Consider the following 25,165-nt stretch of genomic DNA (forward strand, 5'->3'; position numbering starts at 1 on the left):
AAATCCAAATTAGGTGAAAACTTTAGTAATTTTAGTAAAGTTTTCTATGCATGTAGAAATGCATTATGTATAGAGATTTTTGAGCAACGTTGGGAATTTATGATAAAATCATTTCCAAACTGTGAACGTTATATAACTAGAATATTATATAATAATAGAATTAGTTGGGCTAAAGCATATATGCCATTCCAATTTAATGGTGGTATACAAAGTACCCAAAGTGTAGAATCGTTTAATGGTATTATTAAAAGGTCTTTAAATAGTATAAATACACTTTGTGAGGTGGAAGAAGCTATAAATAAGAGACATGAAGAAGAAATTAGATATTGTCAATTAACAGATCTTAAAGCAAAGTATACAACAGTTGGACTTTCACATCTTTCTTCTCAATTTTTTTCAGATGTTGACACAGTTATTGTTGAATTCTTAACTCCTCTTATATTATCTTTACAACGTTTTCAAATTTTACAATCATTTACTTATGAAGGGCAATTAATATCTTGTTCATTTGATGTATGTATTATTTCTTAAAAAATAAAACTATTGATATTGATTAACATTTATAAATAAAAAACATTATTTTTCATTACAGAACTCACCTTCTGATACTCCAGATGATAATTTTGTAGAAGATATAGTAGATGAACCACAAGTAATGTTAAAATCTATATTAAATGATATGGATACATCAAATATTGTTGAAACTTAGAAAATTCGTCGAGTAGGAGGTATTTCTCAAAAAGAAAATTTAGTAATTCTTTTTAATGATGGATCACATATTTGTATTTGTTTGGAAACAATTACAAAAGGAATAATTTGCCGCCATTTTTAGAGAATTATGCTTTATTCACTGGTCAAAAACCAATATATCAGTAGCAGATATGTATCAGATATGTACCCGATATGTGTAGTATTAATGCAGAAAATCGGGTACCCGATATGTGTAAGATATATGTAAATATATATATCATATACATATCGGGTACCGATATGTATATGATATGTAAATGATATGTAGACGATATATATATTTACACATATCTTACACATATCGGGTACCCAATTTTCTGCATTAATACTACACATATCGGGTACATATCTGATACATATCTGCTACCCGATATATTGGTTTTTGACCAGTGATTCTAATACAGCAAAATTTCATATTAGTATTATTCCTATTAGATAGTACAAAGATGATATTTTAACGAAATTAAGTAGTAGTATACTTGAAAATTCATCTGTTCTTACAGCAGTAGAATCATCTGATACAGCAATGCTACATACAGTAAATTTTACTCTTCAAAGTTTGAAAAAGCATTTTCAAGGATCTTATAATAATGAAATTATTCAACAAATTATTCCTAAAAAAAATAAATTTGGAGTAGCATTTTCAACTGCAAAGACTGCAATTAATATTGCATTAGAAACTGGATGTGATAACGAATTAGTAAAATTGTTAAGAGATTTTATTTCAACTAAACAAAGAAGTCGAAATGCAGTTGATTTAGAAAATAATATGGACGTAGAAAATATTGAACATGACGAAAATCAAAATAATATACTTCCTTTACAACAACAACTAATTGATATAACAGCAGATCCTTATGTTACTAAAATTCGGGGAGCTCCTTGTAAAAAAAGAATAAAGAGTAGTATTGAAGTGATGGGAAGAAAAAAGGTAATGCATGAAACTTCAAATCATGTTAATGTACAAGAGACTGATGATAGTGAAAAAACATCAAAGTTACAATGAAAATGTTTGTTATGCAAAAAACCAGGACATTATCAAAAGAAATGTCCAAGTATAAGAGAGTAAGACAGTAAGTGTGATGTTAATGTAATGATAAGATGCAGTGCATGATATATATAGGTTCGTTAGATCATTTGATTATCTAATAGTTGATAAAGTAATATATATATGCGCATTATACTAATTAATAATTCAATTGCATTACGTATTACTTAATTAGAGTGAACGCGAAATCGTACAATGTTGCGATACGTTTTTTAGGGGGAAGTGAAAAATCTATATAAAGAACTGCTGTCCGCAGGTGGGTGGGAGGAAAAAAATAAAGTTTTTTCTGAAAACTTTTTTTTTGATTCATTGCTTCTAATGAAACTTAATCATTTTTTACTCAATAATCATAATAAAATATTCATTAGAAAGAGGAGAAAATTTTATATGTTTTTATTCATTTAAATTGTACTTTTTATTATATTTTTGATGATATAATGCCATGTTAAAAATTGGAATTTTTTAAATTTTTTTTTGTTTTTTTTTAAAAATAAAAATTTAAATTACGTAATATTTTATTTCTGGTGAATTTTACCTGTGGTGAATTTTACCCCTGGTGAGCGTTAAGATCACTCTAATTAAATTTATCAAAAAAAAAAATAACGAAACTATTCTCCCAGTACTTTACCTTGATTACAAATGTCCAGTCATATTTTTTCATCTGACAATCCTACAAAAAAAAAAAAAATCAATTAAATTTATTAAAAAAAAATAATGAAAACACTTTCTCTGACCCTCCCTCACCTTAATTTTAAGAGTCTGGTCATGTTTTTCATAAATTATGAAAAAATTAACAAAAAACTTTCACCGGTCCTCCTTTACCTTAATTTATAAATCCGTACATGTTTTTCGTCCGGCAATACTACAAAAAGAAAAATAAATAAGAAATTTATTAAATAAAAAAACAACGAAAAACCTTTTTCAGCCCCCTCCTTTACCTAAATCCCAAAGTCCAGTCATGTTTTTCGTCTAAAAACACTACAAAAAAGAAAAAAATAAATAAGTTAAATTTATTAAATAAAAAAATAACGAAAAACCTTTCCCTCAACCCTTCCTTACCTCATTTCCAAAGTCCGGTCATATTTTTCGTCTGGCAACCTTACAATAAAGAAAAAATAAATAAATTTATTAAAATGGACCCTTTTCCGGTCCTTTCTTACTTCAAAAAGTCCGGTCATGCTTTTTGTCCGGCAACCCTACAAAACAAAAAATAAACTATTACATTTTTTAAATAAAAACTTTCTGTTCAGACCCTCCTTAGTTCTTTACCTCATAATTTTTGTCCAGAAACCAGGACCCCGGATATCTCCAAAACAGGTTATAAGTCACACTTTCGGCAGATTGGCCCATTTTTCAGGGGTTCAAAAAATCGTTTTTTGTAAATATCTCGGCATCCAGTAGTCCAATTTTGATGAACATTTTTTTAAATTGTAGAGCTAAATGAGGGCTACAAAATAAAAAAAAGTTCATTAAAATTGAATTACTGGATGCTGAGATATTTACAAAATAAGATTTTTTGAGTTTCAGCAAAAAGGGTGTTTTTGGCCAAAAGTCCATTATGACCTTTATATTAGATATCCGGGGTCCTCAGAAACCTCAATACAAGAAAAAAGAGATCATCAGATGATTTGTACTATGCAATCTGTTTGATAATTTAACTTTCCTGTGCCGGATTGGTGTAAATCATTGACAATTTGATAAATTTGGCAAATTTCAGCAATTATGTCTGTATAAATTCAATATGGCTGAATACGGCATTGTGTCAAAAAAAAAATCCATGCCAAAATTAATTACGACGCATCTTACAGACATAATGCCGAAACTGTAATTAATTCGCGGAGAAGTATAAGATTATCTTTTATATCAGATCGGTAGATCATAATTCATAATGTTGCTGAAACTATATGTATATCATATGATGTACTATGCCGAAACAGTTACAGAAGCTTAAACAGTTTCGGCAAGTTTTGGCAGTTACGGCATTTTAACATTTTAGACCAATTTTGCAAAACTAGTTTCAGCAGTTTCGCATACGCCATCCCGCCGAAACCTCCTAGTTTCGGCAAGCAACCTTAGAAACAACTCATATGATGATTCAATCTTAACAAAATTTCTTTCTAAAATAATAAACTTTATAAATTTTGTTTTACAAAATATAGGAATGATATAAATTGTTAAATATAAAAGTTCACATTATATGAGAATATGCAAGATAAATAAAACAGAAATATTCCTCTCTTAATGGCTCAAAACTCTGGAAACTGAAACTGTTTTTATAAAATCCGAAATTAATTTTAATAGTACCCAAAATTATATTTGAAGTTATTTGAATTCTTCAAGCCAAAATACATTAAATAATATAATTATTTTTATATTAAAAAATTTTGAAACTGAAATTATTCCAGAACTGTTTTTATAAAATCCAAAATTATATTTGAATTCCAAAATACATTAAATACAGTCCCCTCTCGATATAACGAACCCTAGGTTCCAGCTGATCAGGGCTTCGTTATAAGCAACTTTGTTAACACTATAACGAATTATTCGGTATTGTATAATGAATTCTTCGGTATAGGAATATCGGTTATACAGATCATGTGACTTGTTGATCTGATTACCGATAATTTAACATTTTTTTTAATCTTTTTTTTATAGGGGTGCTTTCTAAACTTCAAAATAGATGCCTAGAATGAGAAGTAAGTGGGAACTGGGGGTTTTTTATATTAATTTCGTTTAAAAACATTTACTAATGTTCTTTTTTTATTTTTTTTATTGTAGGAAACTTCCTGGACTTCGAAATGGACGCCTGAGACGAGAAGTAAGTGGGAACTCAATTTTTTTTATTTAAGAACATTTACTAATGTTCTTTTTTTATTTTTTTATTATAGGGAACTTCCTGGACTTCGAAATGGACGCTTGAGACAAGAAGTAAGTGGGGAACTCAATTTTTTTTATTAATTTCGTTTAAGAACATTTACTAATGTTCTTTTTTATTTTTTTTATTGTAGGGACTTCGAAATGGACGCTTGAGACAAGAAGTAAGTGGGGAACTCGATTTTTTTTATTAATTTCATTTAAGAACATTTACTAATGTTCTTTTTTATTTTTTTTATTGTAGGGACTTCGAAATGGACGCTTGGGACAAGAAGTAAGTGGGACAACTCAATTTTTTCTTTTAATTTCGTTTAAGAACATTTACTAATGTTCTTTTTTATTTTTTTTATTGTAGGGACTTCGAAATGGACGCTTGAGACAAGAAGTAAGTGGGACAACTCAATTTTTTCTTTTAATTTCGTTTAAGAATATTTACTAATATTCTTTTTTATTTTTTTTTATTGTAGGAATGAACGCTTGAGACAAGAAGTAAGTGGGACAACTCAATTTTTTCTTTTAATTTCGTTTAAGAACATTTACTAATGTTCTTTTTTTATTTTTTTATTATAGGGAATGCTTCCTGAAGTGTTCTATATAAAAATGTTTATTATAATTCCTTTTTTTTGTAGGAATGCTGTTTAACAATAACTGACTATATAATAAATAAATTATTAATGATATATTAATTTAACTAGGAGTGTCCTTACCCCTGTGATAAATATAAATTAATAACAATTCACATCAAATTCTAATACAACCGAATTAATGTAAATTAATGTAATTCTGCCTAAATATTAAATAAAATAGCCAGAATTATTAATCCTGATACGATCCTGATACAATCCTGATCCATAATTTAAATATAAAACACAGGGGTGATATTTAATGTCATAATGCATCAATATTTATTAATAATTACATTTAATTATAAAGAAATTCTTCGTTATAACTGAAAAAAATTCGTTATAAAAAAAATCCGTTATATCGAGAGGCATTTTTATATAAGAAATTCACACACTTTACTTCGTACTACGTTATACGGTAAATAAATAGTAAACCAAGGTTTTTTTCATATTTAAAATCGGTACCACACTGTATGATCCGTTATATCATGTTATTCGCTATATCGAGGTTCGCTGTAGAGAGGGGTGACTGTACATTGAAATTTAATAATGCCGACCATCAGTAAAAATGCCATTTTTGTTGGATTATTGTATTCTCACGTGATTAATAATAAAAATGCTGAATATAGCAATGAATAATGTCAATCCTAGCCAAAATTTAAAGTTGCTAAAGTTTCATATTACTGACTTTACTAGTATGGAGAAACGCCAGATTCTGGCTATAAATTTCCAAAAATTTGAGTATTAAATAAGATTTTTTTAAATAATTTTGACCTAAACTAAGTTGCATTTGGTTTTTATTTAGTTTTTTAAGACTTTATTTTGTTTAGTTTTTTAAGACTTTATTTTGTTTTTTTAGAGTTTACATTCTTATATTTTCTTATATTTTGTCACGCATATATGCTATAATATAAGTTTAGTAAAATATTTCCTTTGGTCAAAAAAGTTATTGTATACGGTTTTTTTTTTATTTATTGGGAAAGTTTGTTAGTGAGGAACGAGAGATTCTAAAAAAAAAATTTTTATTAATTATAAAGCCTGTATAATTATAACTTAGTTATAACTTGCCGATCATTTTCTTCGATTGAGTGCTAATCTATCCAGTGATGGCAAATGACTAGGTCATTTGCCCATTTTGAGATGACCTCCGAATGACCTTCGAATGACCTAGTCATTTAGGTCATTTGTCATTTGAGTCATTTAAAATTAATGCTTTATAATTCAGGCCAAGTTAATGATGCCGGCCAGAATTATGAACTTCTAATATCATGTGAAAATTTTATCCATGAAATAGTGAAATTGTATGAATAGTTCTGGCCAGAATTATAATGTAATTTTTAAATGACTAGGTCATTTGTCATTTAATGTTGAAATGACCCAAATGACACGTGACCAGTCATTTGAGTTATTTGAGGTCATTTGAGTCACTGGCCAACACTGGATCTATCCCTGAGCAATTGAACAATTTTGGACAAATTTGGACAAGTTTTTGGACAGGGTTTTGCTTATGTCCAAAACCTTGTTCAAAACCTTAAAGTTAAAAATTGTATCCAAAACCAGGGCTTAAATAATATAATTAAAAATTTTTGAAACTGAAATTATTTCCGAAACTACTTTTTTTAGAAAATAGGTTAGGGTCACATGTATATTTGAGACGATAAGTTCATTCTCCATAATATTCAACAGATCCTTATTCACCGTTTATATTGTTATCCTGTCAACGATTAAAGCTGACTGAAAAACTTTAACGCTTTAACAGGTTAACTGGAGTTTAACTTAAAGTTGATCACAAATAATCACGTGAAATAATGTTGGATGTTCAGTTAAAGAAAATAGGTTTTTATTAAAATAATGTAAGATTTTAAATATGATGAAAAATATAGATAATCTCTTGGTTGCGAAATTAACTATCTTGAATTATACTACTGAAAATAATACTCTTTTCGTATAACTCGAATACTACAATACAATTCTTAACTAACTGACTGACCTCCCCTTCTACTTGGTAAAATCCTATCACTATTTATAATAAAATAAAAATCAAGAATATTTGATAAAATAAATAAAACAAATATAATAAATAAATAAAATAAATAAAATAAAATAAATATAACAAATAAAATAAAATAAAATAAATAAATCAAATTTATCAAATTTATCAGATTTATCAGATTTATCAAATAAATCAAGAAAATCAAAAAAATCAAAAAAATCAAGGGATCTATGAAATGATCTACAAAATTGATCTACATAAAATTACTGCGCCACATTCAATATTATTCCATATAGTCATATAGATTTTTCTTTATGATCTCTATTGCATATAGGACAGAATGCTGAACTATTAAGATTAAAACTGTCACTATAAATAATATCTGTATCCAATACTTAAAAAATTTGGCTTAATAAAGAAGTTCATTGACGAAATGCATAAATCTTTTATTTTTCGCACTGAGACATTTATTTAGAAACTCATTCATGAAAAATTATGATTAAAAATAGATATGAAAAATGCTCTATTTTAATAAGGAATTACGTAATTAAAGATTTTTTTAGCGTATCTGCAGTTGATCTATAGTTAGAAAATTTAGATCGGCAAATTCTATGTATCCAGGGTTACCCTGAATTTTTAACAGCATTTCAAATTTAAATATCAAATTTTGCACAAGATTGATTTTATTACTTTTAAAGGCTAAAATAATCAGACAAAAATGAAATTATACAACTTTTGAGAATTAGAACAACGTGTATTTATTAAAAAATGCAAGATTAATGAACAGTTTCACAAACTGCAAATAAAAATTAGTGTTTTTTAATAAATCTAATTCTTAAAAATTGTATACTTTTATTGGTGTTTTTTAATAAATACACATTCTAATTCTCAAAAGTTGTATAATTTTATTCTTGTAAAATTTACTTCTTAACAACTAAATTAATAATTTTATCAAAAAGATTCTTATCTTAATACTTGTTTTTATCACCATAACCTTCGCCGTTCTTTTAAATTATAATCAAAAAGCTTATCCAACTGGATTTGGTCGATACATAGATGGTAGAGCTTCTACGAAAAATGACACACTTTCAAAATGATTTTCAAAAATAAAATTGCCTAAATTAGGTCCAATACTTAAAAGTCCATTTATTCATGGGCCTAGTTTAAGTTCAGTATGGAAAGGTTTGGATTCTTTTTGTGGTAAACTAAAACTAGTGGAACAGGATAAAATAAAAAATATTTTGAATGGGATTTTACTCATAATGATATTGAAGTTTATGATAATAAGGGTAACCATTTAAGTTCTATAGATCCTTCTAATGGGAATATGACTAAGCCACCAGTAAAAGGAAGAAAAATCAATATATCATAATATATATCATACTACTAGCCTATTCATTTTTTAATATTATCAGTTATATATTTATAGTAATTTAGTTTAACCTTCAGTATAATTTAACAAAATAATTTAATAAAATGATACATTTTTTAATAATTAACAATGTTTATTTCAACTATTTATGAATATATCACCAATGTTCCCTTTTCTTTTTTTTGGATGTAATTACTCTCCAATGTTTGTTTTTAGTTTTTGCATGTCCCAGACGATTGCTTTTGGCTACATAAATCATTTTTATTAATAATATTAATAATTCCCAAAACTTTCTGAAAAAAGGTTGATGAATTAATTATTCATTTTTTGCAGACATAAACTAATGACGTTCTACTGTACATGAAAAAACCTTGGCAAAAATTTTTCTGATATTATACTGCGCATTTCAGGTTTTCAATTTCTCATGACAAAAGTTTCATTATTCACGTGATTTGAAAAAAAATATGAACAATACAGTACCTTTAAGATCTAACCGATCTAAAGAAAGGATTACCTCATTTAAATTCTCGGATTTTGTTTGTAGTGGTATAATTATTACATTTGAACCAAGAGGGTATATTTTTTAAATGGACTAAAAATATCGATACCATTAATTCCACACGAAAACCTAAGTTGGACATACTGTGAAGTTGCTCATCTACCAGGTGTCATGAAAACAAATTTATATAAGAAAACCCAGAAGGCAAGAAATATACACTGGTTAAAAACTAATATATCGGTGTAAACGGTCGAATATCAAGCATGAAAAGATAATAAAATTCAATCACCAAATGTAATTGCCAAGTATTAGGAACGAACAAATTAATTATGAATTGGCGTAGATGGATAAATAATTAGCCGAAAAGGATAAACATTTAGGAAGAGTAATGATCTACATGATGTAATATTTATCGAATAATTGACAAAGAACCAATAGAATAATTAGAGTTGATCAATTGCGGCTTAGCATCTTTGACAATAACAACAATTAGAAAGAATAATTATAAGCCACAAAAGATAGATTATAAGCAAAACACATAAAGTGGAAAGATAGCGAATTAAAAGAACATATAAAATAATGTCAGAAAGATTAAAGAACATAAAATAATATAAAAAGATAATATAAAAGATAATATAATAATATAAAAAGATAATACAAAGATAATATAAAAAGATAGTATAAAGACGGAATATAAAAGATAACATATTAAAAAAGAATATATATAAAAAGATAACATATTAAAATAGAAGATACATGCATATTAAAAATAGCATATTAAAAGATAGCGTATTTAAAATATAGATAGCATATTAGAAAGATAGTTCAAAGATAATACATAAAAAGAACATAAAAGATAGTATATAAATTAGTGCTCTACATGAGCCGGCTCGAGCCGAGCTACAGTTTGGCTTGGCTTGGCTTGAAGATCTGTGCCAAGCCAAGCCTGAAATGAGCCGAGCCACAAAAAATCTTGGCTCAGCTCAGTTCGAGCCAAGCTGAACCATGAAAATCCTGGCTTGAACCAAGCTGGGCTCGAGCTGGCTCGAGCTTTATCATAAAAACGTTTTCGCAACGTTTTACTTTAAATTATTAAAAAAAATGTTGCGAAACGTTTTTTACTTTTATATTTATATAAAACGCCGAAACTATTTGTTTCGGCATTTTTCCTTTTGATTTTACATGTAAAAATGCCGAAACTGATAGTTTCGGCATTTTTTTTTCGATTTTACATGTAAAAGTGCCGGAATAATTAGTTCCAGCGTATTTCCTTTTGGTTTTACATGTAAAAACGCCGAAACTGATAGTTTCGGCATTTTTTTCGATTTTACATGTAAAAGCGCTGGAATAATTGGTTCCGGCGTATTTCTTTTTGGTTTTACATGTAAAAACGCTGAAACTGATAGTTTCGGCGTATTTCTTTTAATTTTACATGTAAAAACGCCGAAACGGATAGTTTCGGCATTTTTTTTCGATTGTACATGTAAAAACGCCAGAATAATTAGTTCCGGCATTTTTCTTTTTGATTTTACATGTAAAAATGCCAAAACTATTAGTTTTGGCGTTTTTTTTAATTTTACATGTAAAAACGCTGGAATCATTAGTTATGGCGTTTTTTTTCGATTTTACATGTAAAAACGCCAGAATTATTAATTCCGGCGGTTTCTTTTTGATTTTACATGTAAAAACGCCGAAACTATTAGTTCTGGCATTTTTTTTCAATTTTACATGTAAAAACGCTGGAATCATTAGTTCCGGCATTTTTCTTTTTGATTTTACATGTAAAAACGCCGAAACTATTAGTTTTGGCATTTTTTTTAATTTTACATGTAAAAACGCTGGAACCATTAGTTCCGGCGTTTTTTTTCGATTTTACATGTAAAAATGCCAGAATTATCAATTCCGGCGGTTTCTTTTTGATTTTACATGTAAAAACGCCGAAACTATTAGTTCTGGCATTTTTTTTTCAATTTTACATGTAAAAACGCTGGAATCATTAGTTCCGGTGTTTTTTTTTCAATTTTACATGTAAAAACTTAAATAAACGTTTTCACAATGTTCTTTAATAAACAATGAAAAAAAGTTGCGAAAACGTTTCGTTTATGCATGCATTATTATATAAAAACATTTCGCAACATTTTTTGTATAATAGCTCGTTTGGCTCGTGAGCCAGCTCGAGCTTTTGGAGCCAAGTGTGTTACAGGCTCGAGCTTTTGAGCTGAGCCTAATAACTGGTTCGAGCTCTTCCAAGCTGGCTCGTGAGCCACCAAGCCAATTTAATCATGACTTGGCTTGGCTCAGCTTGAAAAGCTTGAGCCAGCTCATGAGCCAGCTTAGCTCGTATAGAGCACTAATATAGATAGCATATATTAGAATAGAAAGTATTACAAAATTTGTATAAATAGAAAGCGGAATTCAAGGTAATTCCATAGTTCTAATCCACAGAACTCAATAAAAATATAAGTTTCATTTAATTATTTGTTAGTAAAGTTTAATATTAATTAAAGGTAATAGGTTCGCCCTAAACTTTAATTGATGTTTGCTAAATTAATTTTAATTGAATAAAATGAAGATTTTTAAGATGAATTAAATATACACTTTTGAAAAGTAATAATTCGTAGCGAGAGCTATCGAAGTTTGAAATTAAAGGTAAAAGTGGATATAATTTGGGAAAAATTCAGAGAAGTTAAATTTATTTTATATCGTTTGACGTTTTATATTACTAACGCTATTTATTTCGTGAACCAAGAATGTTGTTGTTGTTTATTAACTTGTTTATTCGTTTAATTGTTCGTTTGTTCGTTTATTCGTTCGTTCAACTATGAGAATGCCCGTTTGATGTGGCAACTCTATAAATTGATGACAGAGGGAATCGGGGGACCTCATCGGGTAGCAGATATGTATCAGATATGTACCTGATATGTGTAGTATTAATGCTGAAAATCGGGTACCCGATATGTGTAAAATATGTGTAAATATATATATCGTTTACATATTATTTACATATCATATACATATCAGTACCCGATATGTATATGATATATATATTTACACATATCTTACACATATTGGGTACCCGATTTTCAGCATTAATATTACACATATCAGGTACATATCTGATACATATCTGCTACCTGATATATTAGTTTTTGGCCAGTAGTGAACTCTCTCCTGAATTTTTCAAAAACGAAAATTCCGACGAAAATATTTTTTTATTATTTTTAAAAAATAATACAAGCTACTAATAAAATTTTATATTTTATATATTCCCAACTCAAAGCCCTCTACTATGTCTGGTAACTATGCCAAGAGAGGCCGTGGAAGTCATAACCCTAACAGTAGGAAAACTTCCCGTCAAGAACGAAAAAATAATAATAACTCTGATAACTCAAGCTCCGATGGTGAAAACACTGTCCAGCAGAAACGTAATCGCATGATTACCGAAAATTCTATGGAAGAAGACTACGTTGCCGATGACCAGACGGCTGACGTTGGAGTAGATGGACCTTCCCTTAACCTCCTCAACAAAATACCTCTGGCGAAAATACTTTGACCTCCTCCCCGAAAAAATCTGCTGCGCCAACTGCGCCCAGTCACGTCGCGTCTTCTAGAAATGTGGACGCGTCCATGTATGCACCTTCAAACAAAGACTTGCAACAACCCCCTAACGCGTCGCCCAATTTGGATACCAATGGTGCTCCAGATGGCGATCATACCCCAGATCCAGTGGTAACCCTCGCCATAACCAGAGATGATTTTCAGGCTGCGGCTGCGCCGAATGCTGCCCCTGAATCTCTCAAGAAATTCCCTACCAATAAAGCCCTTATTGAGGCTGTTAATAACCTTTTTTTAGAAACTTACAAGTCGTTTACTGGAAAAGCGCGTATGACTGGTTCTGGTGAAGCCAAACGCCTCGTTATCCACTTCCATACCGCTGAAGCACGCGATTTGTGCGTTGGTTCCTCTCATCCTGAGTTCCCTGACTTGATCTTTCATGCACATGACCCTCGCCAGCTCCGATCCAATGAAGATCTCCGGGCTATCCAAGTTACCGATATCCCTTTCTTTATTAAGAAGGATAACCTCATGGCTTATTTCAAAAAATTTGGTAATATTACCTCTTGCCGCCTCTTCTCCAGACCTAATGCTAAAGTCCAGCAAGCCCGTATTGTGTACGATCATACCGATTCAATTGCTCGTTTCACCGACCAATGGGCTGTATACTATTTCTTCACCTGTCTCAGAATTACTCCATGTTTCTATACTGTGGATCAAAAGGCTGCGCGCCGTCAATACGTTGCCACCCTCACTCAACTTCCCCCAATGTTAAGGATATCAACTTGGCTCCTCTTACCCGTGACCTTGGCGCTAAGGCTGTCAATGTTCCGCTTTCTTTAAATTCTTACAAACCCAAAAGATGGGCCTACGTCACCTTCAACTCCCAAGAAACCATGGATGCTGCTATGGAACAGACTGTCAGCTTCCAAGGCAAAGTGCTTTTCTGGTCCTCCCCAGATAATACTAACAAACTTTGTCACAGATGTGGCAAATTAGGTTGTGCTTCGAATTTTTGCCCACTCAAACAAACCAGAGGTAGAAGTCGCACTCGCGACCCTGTTGCAAAACTCAAAGAACGATTTAATGTTAATCAACCTCGTCGCTCCAATTCTAATACTGCCAATGCACGTTCTCGCTCTCGATCTCGCTCCAAATCTAAAGATCGATCTGTTTCCAATTCTGGACGAGCCAATAACGTTTCCCACGACCGCACTAATAATGCTAATAATCATAACAAACCCCCTCCCAATACCTCCCAACGTGCCCGCCATAATAGCAAAGAACGATCAGTCTCCTTTTCTTCCTCCTCTCGTTCTACAGCACGTCCCTTACCCCGACAAACTCCTAACTCTGCATTATCTCCTGATGATGCTAATAATATTTTAAACCTTTTGCGAGAATTACAATGTGAAGTTGCCAACTTTCACAAACGCATCTCCGCTCTTGAACTTGCTGACCAACGGATGACTCGTATTGAATCTCACCTTGGTCTCGATTTACTTCCTGTGCCCAATGAACCTGAACCGGACCTCATGCAAGAAGATGCCCCTGTAACTCATATTCCGCTTAATATTCAGTCTTCCGCTAAATCTTCACTGCCCCCAAAAGCATTTTAACGCGACCTTCGCCTACATTCACTATTATTCCTGACACATCACTTCCTTCTTCTCACCTTTCTCCAAATGCTCCTCCTTTTACCCCTATCTCCTCCACGCAAGAAGAAATTAATGATCTCAAAAATAGTAGAGTCGCTATTGAAAGTAAATTGGACCAACTTACTGGTCACATCAAACAATTCATTGGCTCCCTTGGTGGCGCTCCCCTGGAACAAGCTGATTCAGCTTCTTCTGTTTAATTTTCTTCTTCAAAAAATTTTAACTCCCCGATTGTTTATATCATTGTGTTTTAATGTCAGACAATAATTTTAATTATGATACCTTTGTACGAAACCCTCCCAACCCCGATAATGTTGCTAAAATTTTTTCACATGAATTGTTATTTTCTTCCTCTAGTAACACTTCTCCTATCCCCAACTCATTTAATATTTCCTCCTTCAATGTTAATGGCCTTAAAATGCATGGTCAGACTAAATTAGAAGAAATTTCTACTTTCTTTTCTTTAAAACATATTTCCTTTGGTGGTATCGTTGATACTCATCTCCACCCTAAACAAATGAAGTTTTTATCCAAACGCATTTCTAATTATACTGTGTTTTCTTCTAATTTGGATACTTCTAAACAAATCCTTTCTTCTGGTGGTGTTTCCCTTTTTATTGAAAACTCCCTTGCTTCACATGTACAAGATTTCAAATCCCATTCTTCACGATTGCTCTCCGTTGACTTATATTTTAAAGGCAACGTCAAACTGCGTATATTTGTTATTTATATTCCTCCCCTGCTGAAAGTGCTTTGCGCATTGACACTATTGATTTGCTTATTCAGCAACTTACCCTTACTAAACAAGCTGGTTTTTACCATGCTGTTTGTGGCGATTTTAATATGCATTTAGATAAATATTACCCTATTTACTTTAATCAACCCCAAATTGCTTCAAAACATATTCACCGATTATTTTTTCATCTCCTTTCTTATGGATATAAAGACTATATTCCTATTAATCTTTCCGATTCTTTAGGCACCTTTCATCGCAATGACCAAATTACTTGCGTTGATTACGTATGGTCCTGTCCTCTTCTTAAAAGATTTGCCCTTACTGCTTGCATTTTTGATGCTCAAGACATTTGTACATCTGACCATAACCCTGTCATCACATACTTTGATATGTCCTTACTTTTTGCCTCTATCAAATTGGCTCGCGCTCGTCAACTTAAGCGCCAAACCCGTCGCGTCTTCAAATTTGATACTATAACTGATATTCAATGGACAGAATTCGCTGACAAAGCTGATGCTTTATGTGATGTCTTTCTTACCTTTAACCTTTTCCTCCTGGCATATCAATCAAAAATGCGAATATCTCCAATCACGAATCCTTAAAGCCGCTAACGCTACTCTACCTTCTTCCACTGTTGGCAATAATTATACTCCTAAGGTTCCTAAAGATCTGGAAATCTTAACTCAACATTATCGGTTCTTAAATCGCCTAATGCATTCGATACGTTTATTGCGCAAATATCCTTCAACCTATTCTACTGCTCATGAACATAAGTGGTCTACTCATTTAATCAGACTTCAAAACATTTTGCAACTATATAAGAAAGTATTTACTTTCGTTCCTACTTTGCCCTCTTCTTTTTCATCATGTCGACAAGACAATTTCAAGTCACTTCTTGATGATTTATCCAATATTTCAAAATCCTTACGGGGATTCTATTTGCTTCAAGAAAAAGATTTTCAAGACTCCTCCATTCGTGCTCACTTGGACGATAGAAATAATAATTTTGAAACTTACCTTTCCTCTTTCATTGATTCAGCGCTTTCTCGTACCTGTCGCCGTATCACTCTGGATCGTGTCTTTATTGATCATCCCACTCACCCTCAGTTGCTAACTGATCCTAAGGACATAGATGATGTTGTAGTTAACCATTTCCAAAACTTTGTACCTATAAAGTCTACTCCTCCGGTATCCATTGATACACTACCGGATCGATGGTTTTCTGCCTATCAACCTATGGATGATGTGTCCTCCTCCATCTATGATTCTTTAATGAATCCCCCTACCCTTGACGAATGGTTATCCACTGTTTCTTCTACTCCTAATGGTAAAGCCTCAGGTCCTTCCATGATTACGTATGAAATGCTCAAACATCTTGGATCTCGTACCTTGGCTTTACTTCTTATATTAATTCAAGCATGCCTTTCCAAAGCCGATATTTCTGACTTATGGCGACAAGCAATGGTTTTTCCCATTCCCAAACCTCACGAATGGAAATGTCAATTGAAAAATACTCGTCCTATTACTTTACTTGAAGTGATTAGAAAATCTCTTGTCAAACTTTTTTATAATCGCCTTTCTACTATTATGGCTTCACATGATGTTCTTAAAGGTGGTAATTTCGCTGGTCTTCCTGGTGGTTCTTGCCGTGACCCTATTATTACTCTCGAATCTATTATCCATGATGCTGATGTCAACAAAAACCCACTTTGGATTCTTTCCCAAGACATTTCTAAAGCTTTCGACTCGGTCGATCTGACAATATTACGTTTTGCTCTAGAACGAATACGTCTTCCAGCTTCTGCTGTTAAGTTTATTCTTTCCCTTTTCACAAAACGCATTAATAGCATTTTCACTGCTCATGGATCCACGCCTGCTTATAGGGTTCGCATTGGTATTGACCAAGGCGAAGTTATTTCTCCTCTTTTATGGGTTATTTATATTGATCCTTTACTGACTGTCTTGAAGAATGAAATGATGGATCCTTATGTTCTTTCTACACCGTCTTTAATTGATTCTCCAAATCCTTCTTCTGATTTGAAGATTAATAATTTAGTATTTATGGATGACTCTACTCTTATTTCCTCGTCGAAAGCTGGCATGGAATCTATGTTATCCATTACAGAAGAATTTTATCAAATCAATAACACTTCTGCCAATCACAACAAATATGTGTTAATTACTAATTCGTTGCCTTTGTCTTCGAATTCCATTTTATCCCCTATTACCTTTAATTTGAATTTATCTTCTTTAAATAATATTCCTTCCATTACTATTACCCCAATTTCCATGACAACTTCTTTTCGTTTTTTAGGTGTCTGGTTTAACATTAAAAGCTCCCGGGATTTTGTCAAAAAACAACTCAAACGTGAATGTTGTTCGTTCGCTGCGACTATCTGCCCCGCAAAGCTCTCTTCCAAGCAAGTTGTGTACTTGCATAATGCTGTTCTTATACCGAAACTTGAATACCGGATGCAAGTCACTCACTTGTCTGAATCTGACTGCCACCTAATAACGAGAAGTATACGATCTGTTGTAAAGCACAAAGCAAACTTTTCTCGTTCTTTACCCAATCCCATTTTATCTCTATCTCATGCCTTAGGCTTGATTAATTTGTTTGCTCATCAACGACAATGTCATATTACCAATTTATTTTTAATGGCTAATTCTTCTTCTTCCTTTATTCAATGTCTTTTTATTTACAGATTGAGTTTGATTCAATATAATTTTTTAATTCCAATTTCTCCCCTTTTAATTAAGGATTGGTCTATATGGTCCTCTTTTTTTTCTTTTAAGAAAGATTATATCGCATGCACTATTGCTCTCTTATCTTCTACTCCTTTTCGTTTGCTTCATACTCAACTTTCGAAGCTTCCGAACTTAACTTTGTTGAATGGACGCGTTCCTTTATTTGAATGCATGACACCTAAGGCCTTTAAAGCCTATTTCCCTATTTTGCGAAAACGACAATTGTTTTATCTATCTCAGCTTGTTACTCCCCAAGGAACTCATTTAATTTCCTGGAAAGCCTACTATGACAATTTGGTTGGACGACGTGGCCCTGGCCGTATCCCTTATTGGTATAAAGATATTCAGCAAGCTACTACTATTCCTGACACTAACAATCATTTGCTGGCTCAGTTTATTACTACGCCTACGATTGACTCTTCATTTTATGAATTGGCTCCTTGCCTATCCTCTCCTCCCACTACAAAAAATTGGATTGTCACGTTAGATGACTACGGCTCTCCCATCTTTGGCAAACAACTTTTGGTCCAAGCAAGTCGTGGTACTTGTTCTATTGTTCACTGGGTTTCTCCTGATTGTGAATCTTCGCCTGGTGATCTCATTAGGCTTTCTCCTTGCCCTGGTTGTGCTGCTCATACTCCCTTGCCTCCTTCCAAAAAACGGAATGCTGATTTAACCCTTTGTACGCCTACGGTTTCTTTACAACATTCGCTTATTCTGCCCACCACCAATGAGCGAATTAGACGTAACACTTTTGAAGTGTCTTCTCCTTTTACTTGGGCTGATATAGAAGATGGTGTCCGTCTTTATTATAGTCGATTGGATTTTGATTTTGATTCTCCTTCTGAAGATATTGTTGGAGCTCTCGCTCCTCCTATCACTATTGAATCCTCAGCTGCTGCTGTTTTTGCAAATTCCCCATTGGTCGTATCTTCAGACTCACGTTATATCTTTTTCACTGATGGGTCTCTTATTAATCTAGGCACTCCTGATGTTTCTATGGGCTGGTCCTGGATGCAAATTGTTCCAGATGCTGGTTTTCCTAACTCCATTGCCACTTATGCTCACGGCCTTATTCGTGATAATCCTTCTTCTTCTCGAGCTGAAGCTGCTGCTATTTACGCAGTTTTAACCATTTCTCCTCGCGACTCAGAAGTTACTATTTATACTGACTCGCTAACTGCCATTGATGGCCTTCGAAGTTGCTCTTCCTATGTCTACTCAAACAGCCGTCTTTACTACAAAACTGAAAATTTTGAGCTTTGGGCTATTATTGAACGAACCATCCTCACTAAGAATTTGACAGTCCTTCCTGTCAAAGTTAAAGCTCACTCTGGCAATTATTTAAATGATTTTGCTGACTCCTTGGCCAGTACTGCTCATATTGCGTCATCCAGTATTTTGATTTCTGGCATGGACCTCGCCTCTGCCCATGATTTTGTCTTGATTTATGACAATGACGTCGTTTGTGAATCTAATCCGCGACACCTTCTCAAACAATATTATCAAACGCAGTTAATGCGTGAATTGTTAAATTTAACGCGATTTCATTTTACTTCTTTATTATCATCTAATATAGATTATATTGTCGATTGGGAACTTACTTGGTTTACTTTGAATTTCAAGCCCTCTTATAATGCATCTTTTACTTTTGAGCATGCTTCAAGACACTTAACCTTTAAATTCAAACTTTTCTTGGATGATTTACCCACATTAGAAAAGCTTAAGCGGACTCGACCAGACTTATACATGGACGAATTAACTTGCCGTTCTTGTGTCGACCGCATGGAAGACCTGATGCACCTTTTTATGTGCAAAAGACATCGTCTACCTATGCAACAAATTCTCCAATCTTATCAAAACCATTTGATTTCTAAAATTCAAGATGCTGGAAAATTGGCTGATATTGATCCTACTCCATTTATAGCTAAACTCACTTCTCTTTCATGTTGGTCCTTTTCTTCTACAAATTGGTCCTCTTACGCCCTTGTCCGTGGTTGTTTACCTAAACTCTTTATTGATTTATTTGTCAATTTATCCATTCCAAGAATCTCTGCGATTAAGGTTATCGCTGCTATTCATAACAATTTTGTTCAAAAGTTCAGAAAACAAATTTGGAATCCGCGTTCTTATGAGAAAAGTAGATGGGAAAACGCGATGAACATTACCCATAAGTTGAAAACTACTCCGAAGCCATCTAATTTGCCATTGTCAACGTACATACCTTACTCATTCTTACCACCTCCGACGCTACACAATTCACGTGACTCCAGAACCGATTGGTCGAAGAACTCGATGAAATATGGTTTGCCTTGGTTTAATCACTTTTCGGGTTTTATGGGTCGTCTAACGGTGCTACTTAATAACAGCTTTTGCAGGATGGAGTGTCGATTTTTATAGTGGGCGCGCTATTCGTTATTTTGTTAGCATAGTTGCTTCTACTTTGGTTGGAATATATCAAGGGGGAAGATCTGGGAAAATTTAGTGTAATGCGATTTTTCTTTTTTAGATTAATTTTTTACTTTATTTTTTCTTAGGAGACTATATAGCTTTGTTTTTAGTTAGTTTTATTTTTATATTTTTCCTTTTATTTTTTTGTAAATTGTAAAGTTCGAATAAATTTAATAAAGATAAAGGCTACTATGCCACATTTGCCTAGTTTTTGGCCAGTGATAGTATACAAGATCATTTAGTGTGATGCTATCTTAAACTAATCTTATTTTAGTAATCTAGTTAAATTAGTTATTTCATGGGCTTAATCTACTTGCTTTTCTGAAGTAAACTGACAAAAACTAATCGACATACTTAAAATGTTGTCAATCTTAATCTCTCACCCAAATGATGTTTCTTTACAATAATTATCTATTACGTGATTCTGTAAATTATTACGATTAATCCAGTGACACCCAAAAAAATTCTGCAATAGTAAATTTATTCATCACATGTGTCACATCCCTCTGTGTTTCCATTTTATATAAGTATCTGAGGGACTTAGTTTTTTTGATTTGTCAAAATCCTATTTGTCATGCCTTAGTCGTCACTATTTATTCACGTGTTACTGCATAGTACCAGCCCTGTGCAAAATTTTTTGGGCAGATTTTCAGGTGTCATAGGGTAGTTATTATTACATGACTACTGCACACATCAGCGATGTTTTAACATTTAGCGTTTTATTGATTAATAAAGTTAGTCTATATATATCAGGTTTTATTTTAATTTTAGTAAAGTAATAAAACAAAGTCAAAAGCAAAGAAATAACTTAATGCTCACATTAAATTGTCTAGGATCCGTGTACTTCCTCCTCTTTAATAGCATCATATATATTTCATTCGCTTCTTTAGCATTTTCTGATTCGTTATGTACTAAAAAATCATTAAAGTTTAGGAATTTGCACCAAAAAATGTCTTGGTAAAGTGATTGGTGTTATATGCAAATGATTTTATCTATCATTCCTGTTGTAACAGGTTAACTGGGGTTTAACTTAATAGAAGAGTCTTAAGTTAATCACAACTAATCACGTGAAATAACGTTGGATGTTCAGTTAAAAAAAATAGGTTTTTATTAAAATAATGTAAGATTTTGAATACGACAAAAATATAGATAATCTCTTGGTTGCAAAATTAACTATCTTGAATTATACTACTGGAAATAATACTCTTTCCTCGCTTAATATAATCAAAAAGGAGAATTTTAATTCTTTGACAAAGTCATCTCAAAATGATGCCAGTAAAAGTGCTGTTAGGCAAGGTAAATGGAAATCTTTCACCATAAGCTAAACAATACTTCATCGAAAGTAATCAGTAGACACAGCAGATCTACTGAAATTAACTTTAGATTTGTTAAAATAATAGTTGTAGTTATAGGTATTGTGTAGTCATAGTTCTAATGCCAAAGTGTAATTACTAGATCTGCAAAGGTGGTTTTCTGATTAGATGGCAGTTTCAATCTATATTACGAACAAAGTATTTTGATTTTTGATTTTAACACCTTAGCTTGTTATAAATTTGGGTAATATATAAACTGTAGCCACTCTTGTTTTGTTAATAAATAAATAAAGCATAAATGCATAATAGCTCAATTAAAACCAAATGAATGCTTAAGAACATTAAAAAACTTGAGAACCATCTAAAGTTAACGTTAAAGTAAAATAGAAAATGAAAAAATAAAAGAAAAAGATTAAGATCATGGAAACAGAAAAATTACATCACACGTTACGTAAGTCGTCGGGCTGGTAGTGTGTCTCGCTAGCGCTCACCCCACCTCGGCCTCGCGGCCTCGCAGTACTTACATCCCCCCTTCGTGGGGTAGAGAATTCCCCATATATACTACCGCCATGGCCACAGTGGCCATGGCTGGTCACAGTACTTTCCAACTTCTTTTTTTTACTCCATTTTTTCTTATATATAAAACTACTATGACCACTATGACCACTATGACCAGACTACTAAAAAGTGGATAAAAACGCGAATAAAGCCAAAATCAGACAGAATATCTGGTCATAGTACTGGCCACAGTTCGAAAAACTTATGATAATACTATGGCCACCTTAGTTAGCCCCTCAGGCTCCAAAACCCGATTCAAGCTATGACCACCCTTTATCTACTTACCTGGGACACCGAACTATGCCACCGAACTATGACCGCCGAACTATGACCACCGAACTATGACCACCGAACTGACCGACCACCGAACTATGACCACCGAACTATAACCACTCTATGTCCCAAACTATGGCAGCCGAACTATGGACACCTTAGTCAGCCCCTCAGGCTCTAAAACCCGATTCAAGCTATGGACACCTGCCCCTCTATCTCACTCGAAAAAATATATTCGGCAATTGAAGATTAGGTAACTATAAATTAGTACTCGATTTGATAGAACGAAAAAATGACATATACCGTAGAAAAGTTGGCAGGAACCTTTGGCCGCACAGTCCCCGATGTTATGGATATCAATAGGGAAATCCTAAAAAGCTGTCAAACCCCACATGCAGTATCAGCAATCCCTGAACTTGTAGGCCATATCCTGGAACGCATTCCAAGTAACAATTTTGGGCCACATCTTCTAGAAGTCAGCCCAATCTGGAGAGCCGAAGCTGAACGAGTACTCTGGAAGCGGCATAAAGAAGCCGAGGAGGTATACAAACAGGCAGTAGACTACTACAGGGAGGACATTGACAATTTCAATGAAGCCGATCAGAAAAAATACACTAGGTTCGCAGGAATGGTGGCAGTAGAAAGAGCTCTCCTCAGATGTGACTTTATAACGCAAGAGTCCGACTGGGAGAAATGGACTCAAATAACGTATAACATCCAATTGCTTAAAGAAGGCCGCACTCTTGATGACTCAGACGATGAATCAGATGATGGAGAGGTATCTCTCGATGACTCAGATGATGAGGAATACTTTTAGAATGCGATACTAATCCGTCTTCCTCTTTTTTGCCTCCTTAAGGCATTTATCAATACACTGTTTACACGCGTCATCAGCCTCTAAAATTTTTTGCCCGAGTTTTTTGCATTGCCGATTGTACGCCATCTGATGTCTTTTAGCTGCGGTTTCTTTTTTCTTCTCCTTGGTTTTCTTTTTGATAACCCAGTCTATCCCAGTAAAAGTATTCTTATGCATCCCACAAACTACACAGTCACCATATAAATGATAGCGGCCATTTGTGGTCATATCTTGTATTTCACTAGCAGTCTCGGTTTCCTTCTTACACTTTAGGCAGTAAAATCGTGTCATCTTAAGATTTGAAGTCCGAAATCTTTCCTTTAATTTGTCGTAATATGTCGCATTTAGAGAATTACTACAAATACTACAATCTCTCCAGAGTACCGGCACGAATTCTAAAAGGTGAGGAGCACTACAACCTATATGAAAAGCCCCTAAAGGAGAAGTCATCAGAGCGTCCACGAGTAGTTGTATGGAAACCAAATGCGACGCATCAGGCAGATCTCGCAGAGATGCCAGTCGACCCCAAAGGATTCCACTATTTCCTCGTAGTGGTGGAAGTCACGGGTAAACAAGTTGATGCAGAACCCCTAAAGGATAAGACTGCAAATTGAGTTCTAAACGGGTTTGTCAAAATCTACAGAAGAAATCGTATTAAGCCACCAACACACAGACTGGAGACAGACTCCGGATCAGAATTCACTAACGACCAGGTACGTGATTTTTTCCTGAACAGCCTAGGGGTAATGATGAGGTTCGGCGAACCAGGAAGACACAAACAGCAATCATACGCTGAACGAGCCATCCAAGCAATCCAGGAACCTCTCCTAAAACGAATGGTGGCACAGGAGTTGAAGACCGGGGTGACATCCGTGGAATGGTCAGAAGATTTCCGTGATGTAGTTAATAAAATAGATGAAATCTGGCAAAGAAATCCCCCAGACATTCCAACAGGGTCACCCAAAGTGTCAAAAAAGACGGAACTTCTCTCTGAAGGAACACATGTCCGAGTCAAGTTAGACGAACCTATTTCAGTACTCGGGAATAAACTCCATGGAAAATTTCGTACAGGTGACATAAGATGGAATCCCAATATCCGTGTCATCAAAAAAATGATCCTCTCACCCGAACAGCCTCCTACGTATCTTCTTGATGGACCACACGGGCGTCTAGGTGTATCCAGATGTGCGTACACCCAAAAAGAGTTGCAGATTGTTCCAGAAAATGAACATCCCCCACCTGACTCCATGATAAGAGGGCAACCCGAAAGATTTGTACCTGAGCGGATACTCCGGCATCGCATCAGGAAGGGTCAAGACCAGTATCTAGTCAAGTGGGAACGATACCCAGATACCGAAGCCACTTGGGAACCCGCTGACCGGTTGGAGGAGGATGTCCCTGCCTTAATCCGCAAGTTTTGGGAATAAAAAATAAATATTCCCTATTTTTTGTCTCCTCGATTCACATCAGAAACTATCGGGATAAAAACATTCTTCTCATTACAAGTAAGGGCGATATGTTCACGTGATTCATGGACATCATAATTGTAACGTTTCAGACACGTCCGGTTCAATCCAATCTCCCTATGCTTGTAATCGCTTAAAACTGCGAGATTCTCAGTGATTACACAATCAGGGGTTAGTTTGATTGACACACCTTTTACCATGCCGAATGTCCTACCAGAACCCGGAGCGCCGGATATGTTATATGTAATACTCTTGTCGATATCCAACCCTAATTCTTCAGCAGCTTCCCTCTGAATAAAAGACGCGTTAGCACAAGTGTCTGCTAAACACTGAATTGCTATCCCATTGACCTTCCCATCCAGCGCTAAAAGATCTTTAGTATTCTCCAAACG

General features: G+C 33.6%; 5 protein-coding genes across 5 annotated transcripts; all 5 read left to right on the plus strand.

Moving 5' to 3' along the window:
• Positions 1–1,276: 1,276 nt before the first annotated feature.
• On the plus strand, positions 1,277–1,756 carry OCT59_010017 (uncharacterized protein; the record flags this gene model as incomplete). Its single annotated transcript, XM_066132742.1, has 1 exon — positions 1,277–1,756. The coding sequence occupies one exon, from the start codon at positions 1,277–1,279 to the stop codon at positions 1,754–1,756; it is 480 nt and encodes a 159-aa protein (XP_066000358.1).
• Positions 1,757–4,478: 2,722 nt separating this feature from the next.
• On the plus strand, positions 4,479–5,153 carry OCT59_010018 (uncharacterized protein; the record flags this gene model as incomplete). The annotated part of the gene is made up of 7 exons (XM_066132743.1): positions 4,479–4,498; positions 4,577–4,616; positions 4,687–4,726; positions 4,807–4,836; positions 4,917–4,946; positions 5,028–5,057; positions 5,140–5,153. 7 exons carry the CDS (start codon positions 4,479–4,481, stop codon positions 5,151–5,153), a joined length of 204 nt encoding a protein of 67 aa, XP_066000359.1.
• Positions 5,154–12,448: 7,295 nt separating this feature from the next.
• OCT59_010019 (uncharacterized protein) lies at positions 12,449–12,712 on the plus strand (the record flags this gene model as incomplete). Its single annotated transcript, XM_066132745.1, has 1 exon — positions 12,449–12,712. One exon carries the CDS (start codon positions 12,449–12,451, stop codon positions 12,710–12,712), a length of 264 nt encoding a protein of 87 aa, XP_066000360.1.
• Positions 12,713–12,786: 74 nt separating this feature from the next.
• On the plus strand, positions 12,787–13,557 carry OCT59_010020 (uncharacterized protein; the record flags this gene model as incomplete). Its single annotated transcript, XM_066132746.1, has 1 exon — positions 12,787–13,557. One exon carries the CDS (start codon positions 12,787–12,789, stop codon positions 13,555–13,557), a length of 771 nt encoding a protein of 256 aa, XP_066000361.1.
• A 9,186-nt stretch (positions 13,558–22,743) lies between these two features.
• OCT59_010021 (uncharacterized protein) lies at positions 22,744–23,268 on the plus strand (the record flags this gene model as incomplete). The annotated part of the gene is made up of 1 exon (XM_066132747.1): positions 22,744–23,268. The coding sequence occupies one exon, from the start codon at positions 22,744–22,746 to the stop codon at positions 23,266–23,268; it is 525 nt and encodes a 174-aa protein (XP_066000362.1).
• Between the last annotated feature and the right edge of the window lie 1,897 nt (positions 23,269–25,165).

The sequence above is a fragment of the Rhizophagus irregularis genome, chromosome 18 (assembly GCF_026210795.1).
Source record: "Rhizophagus irregularis chromosome 18, complete sequence".
Classification (NCBI taxonomy): domain Eukaryota; kingdom Fungi; phylum Glomeromycota; class Glomeromycetes; order Glomerales; family Glomeraceae; genus Rhizophagus; species Rhizophagus irregularis.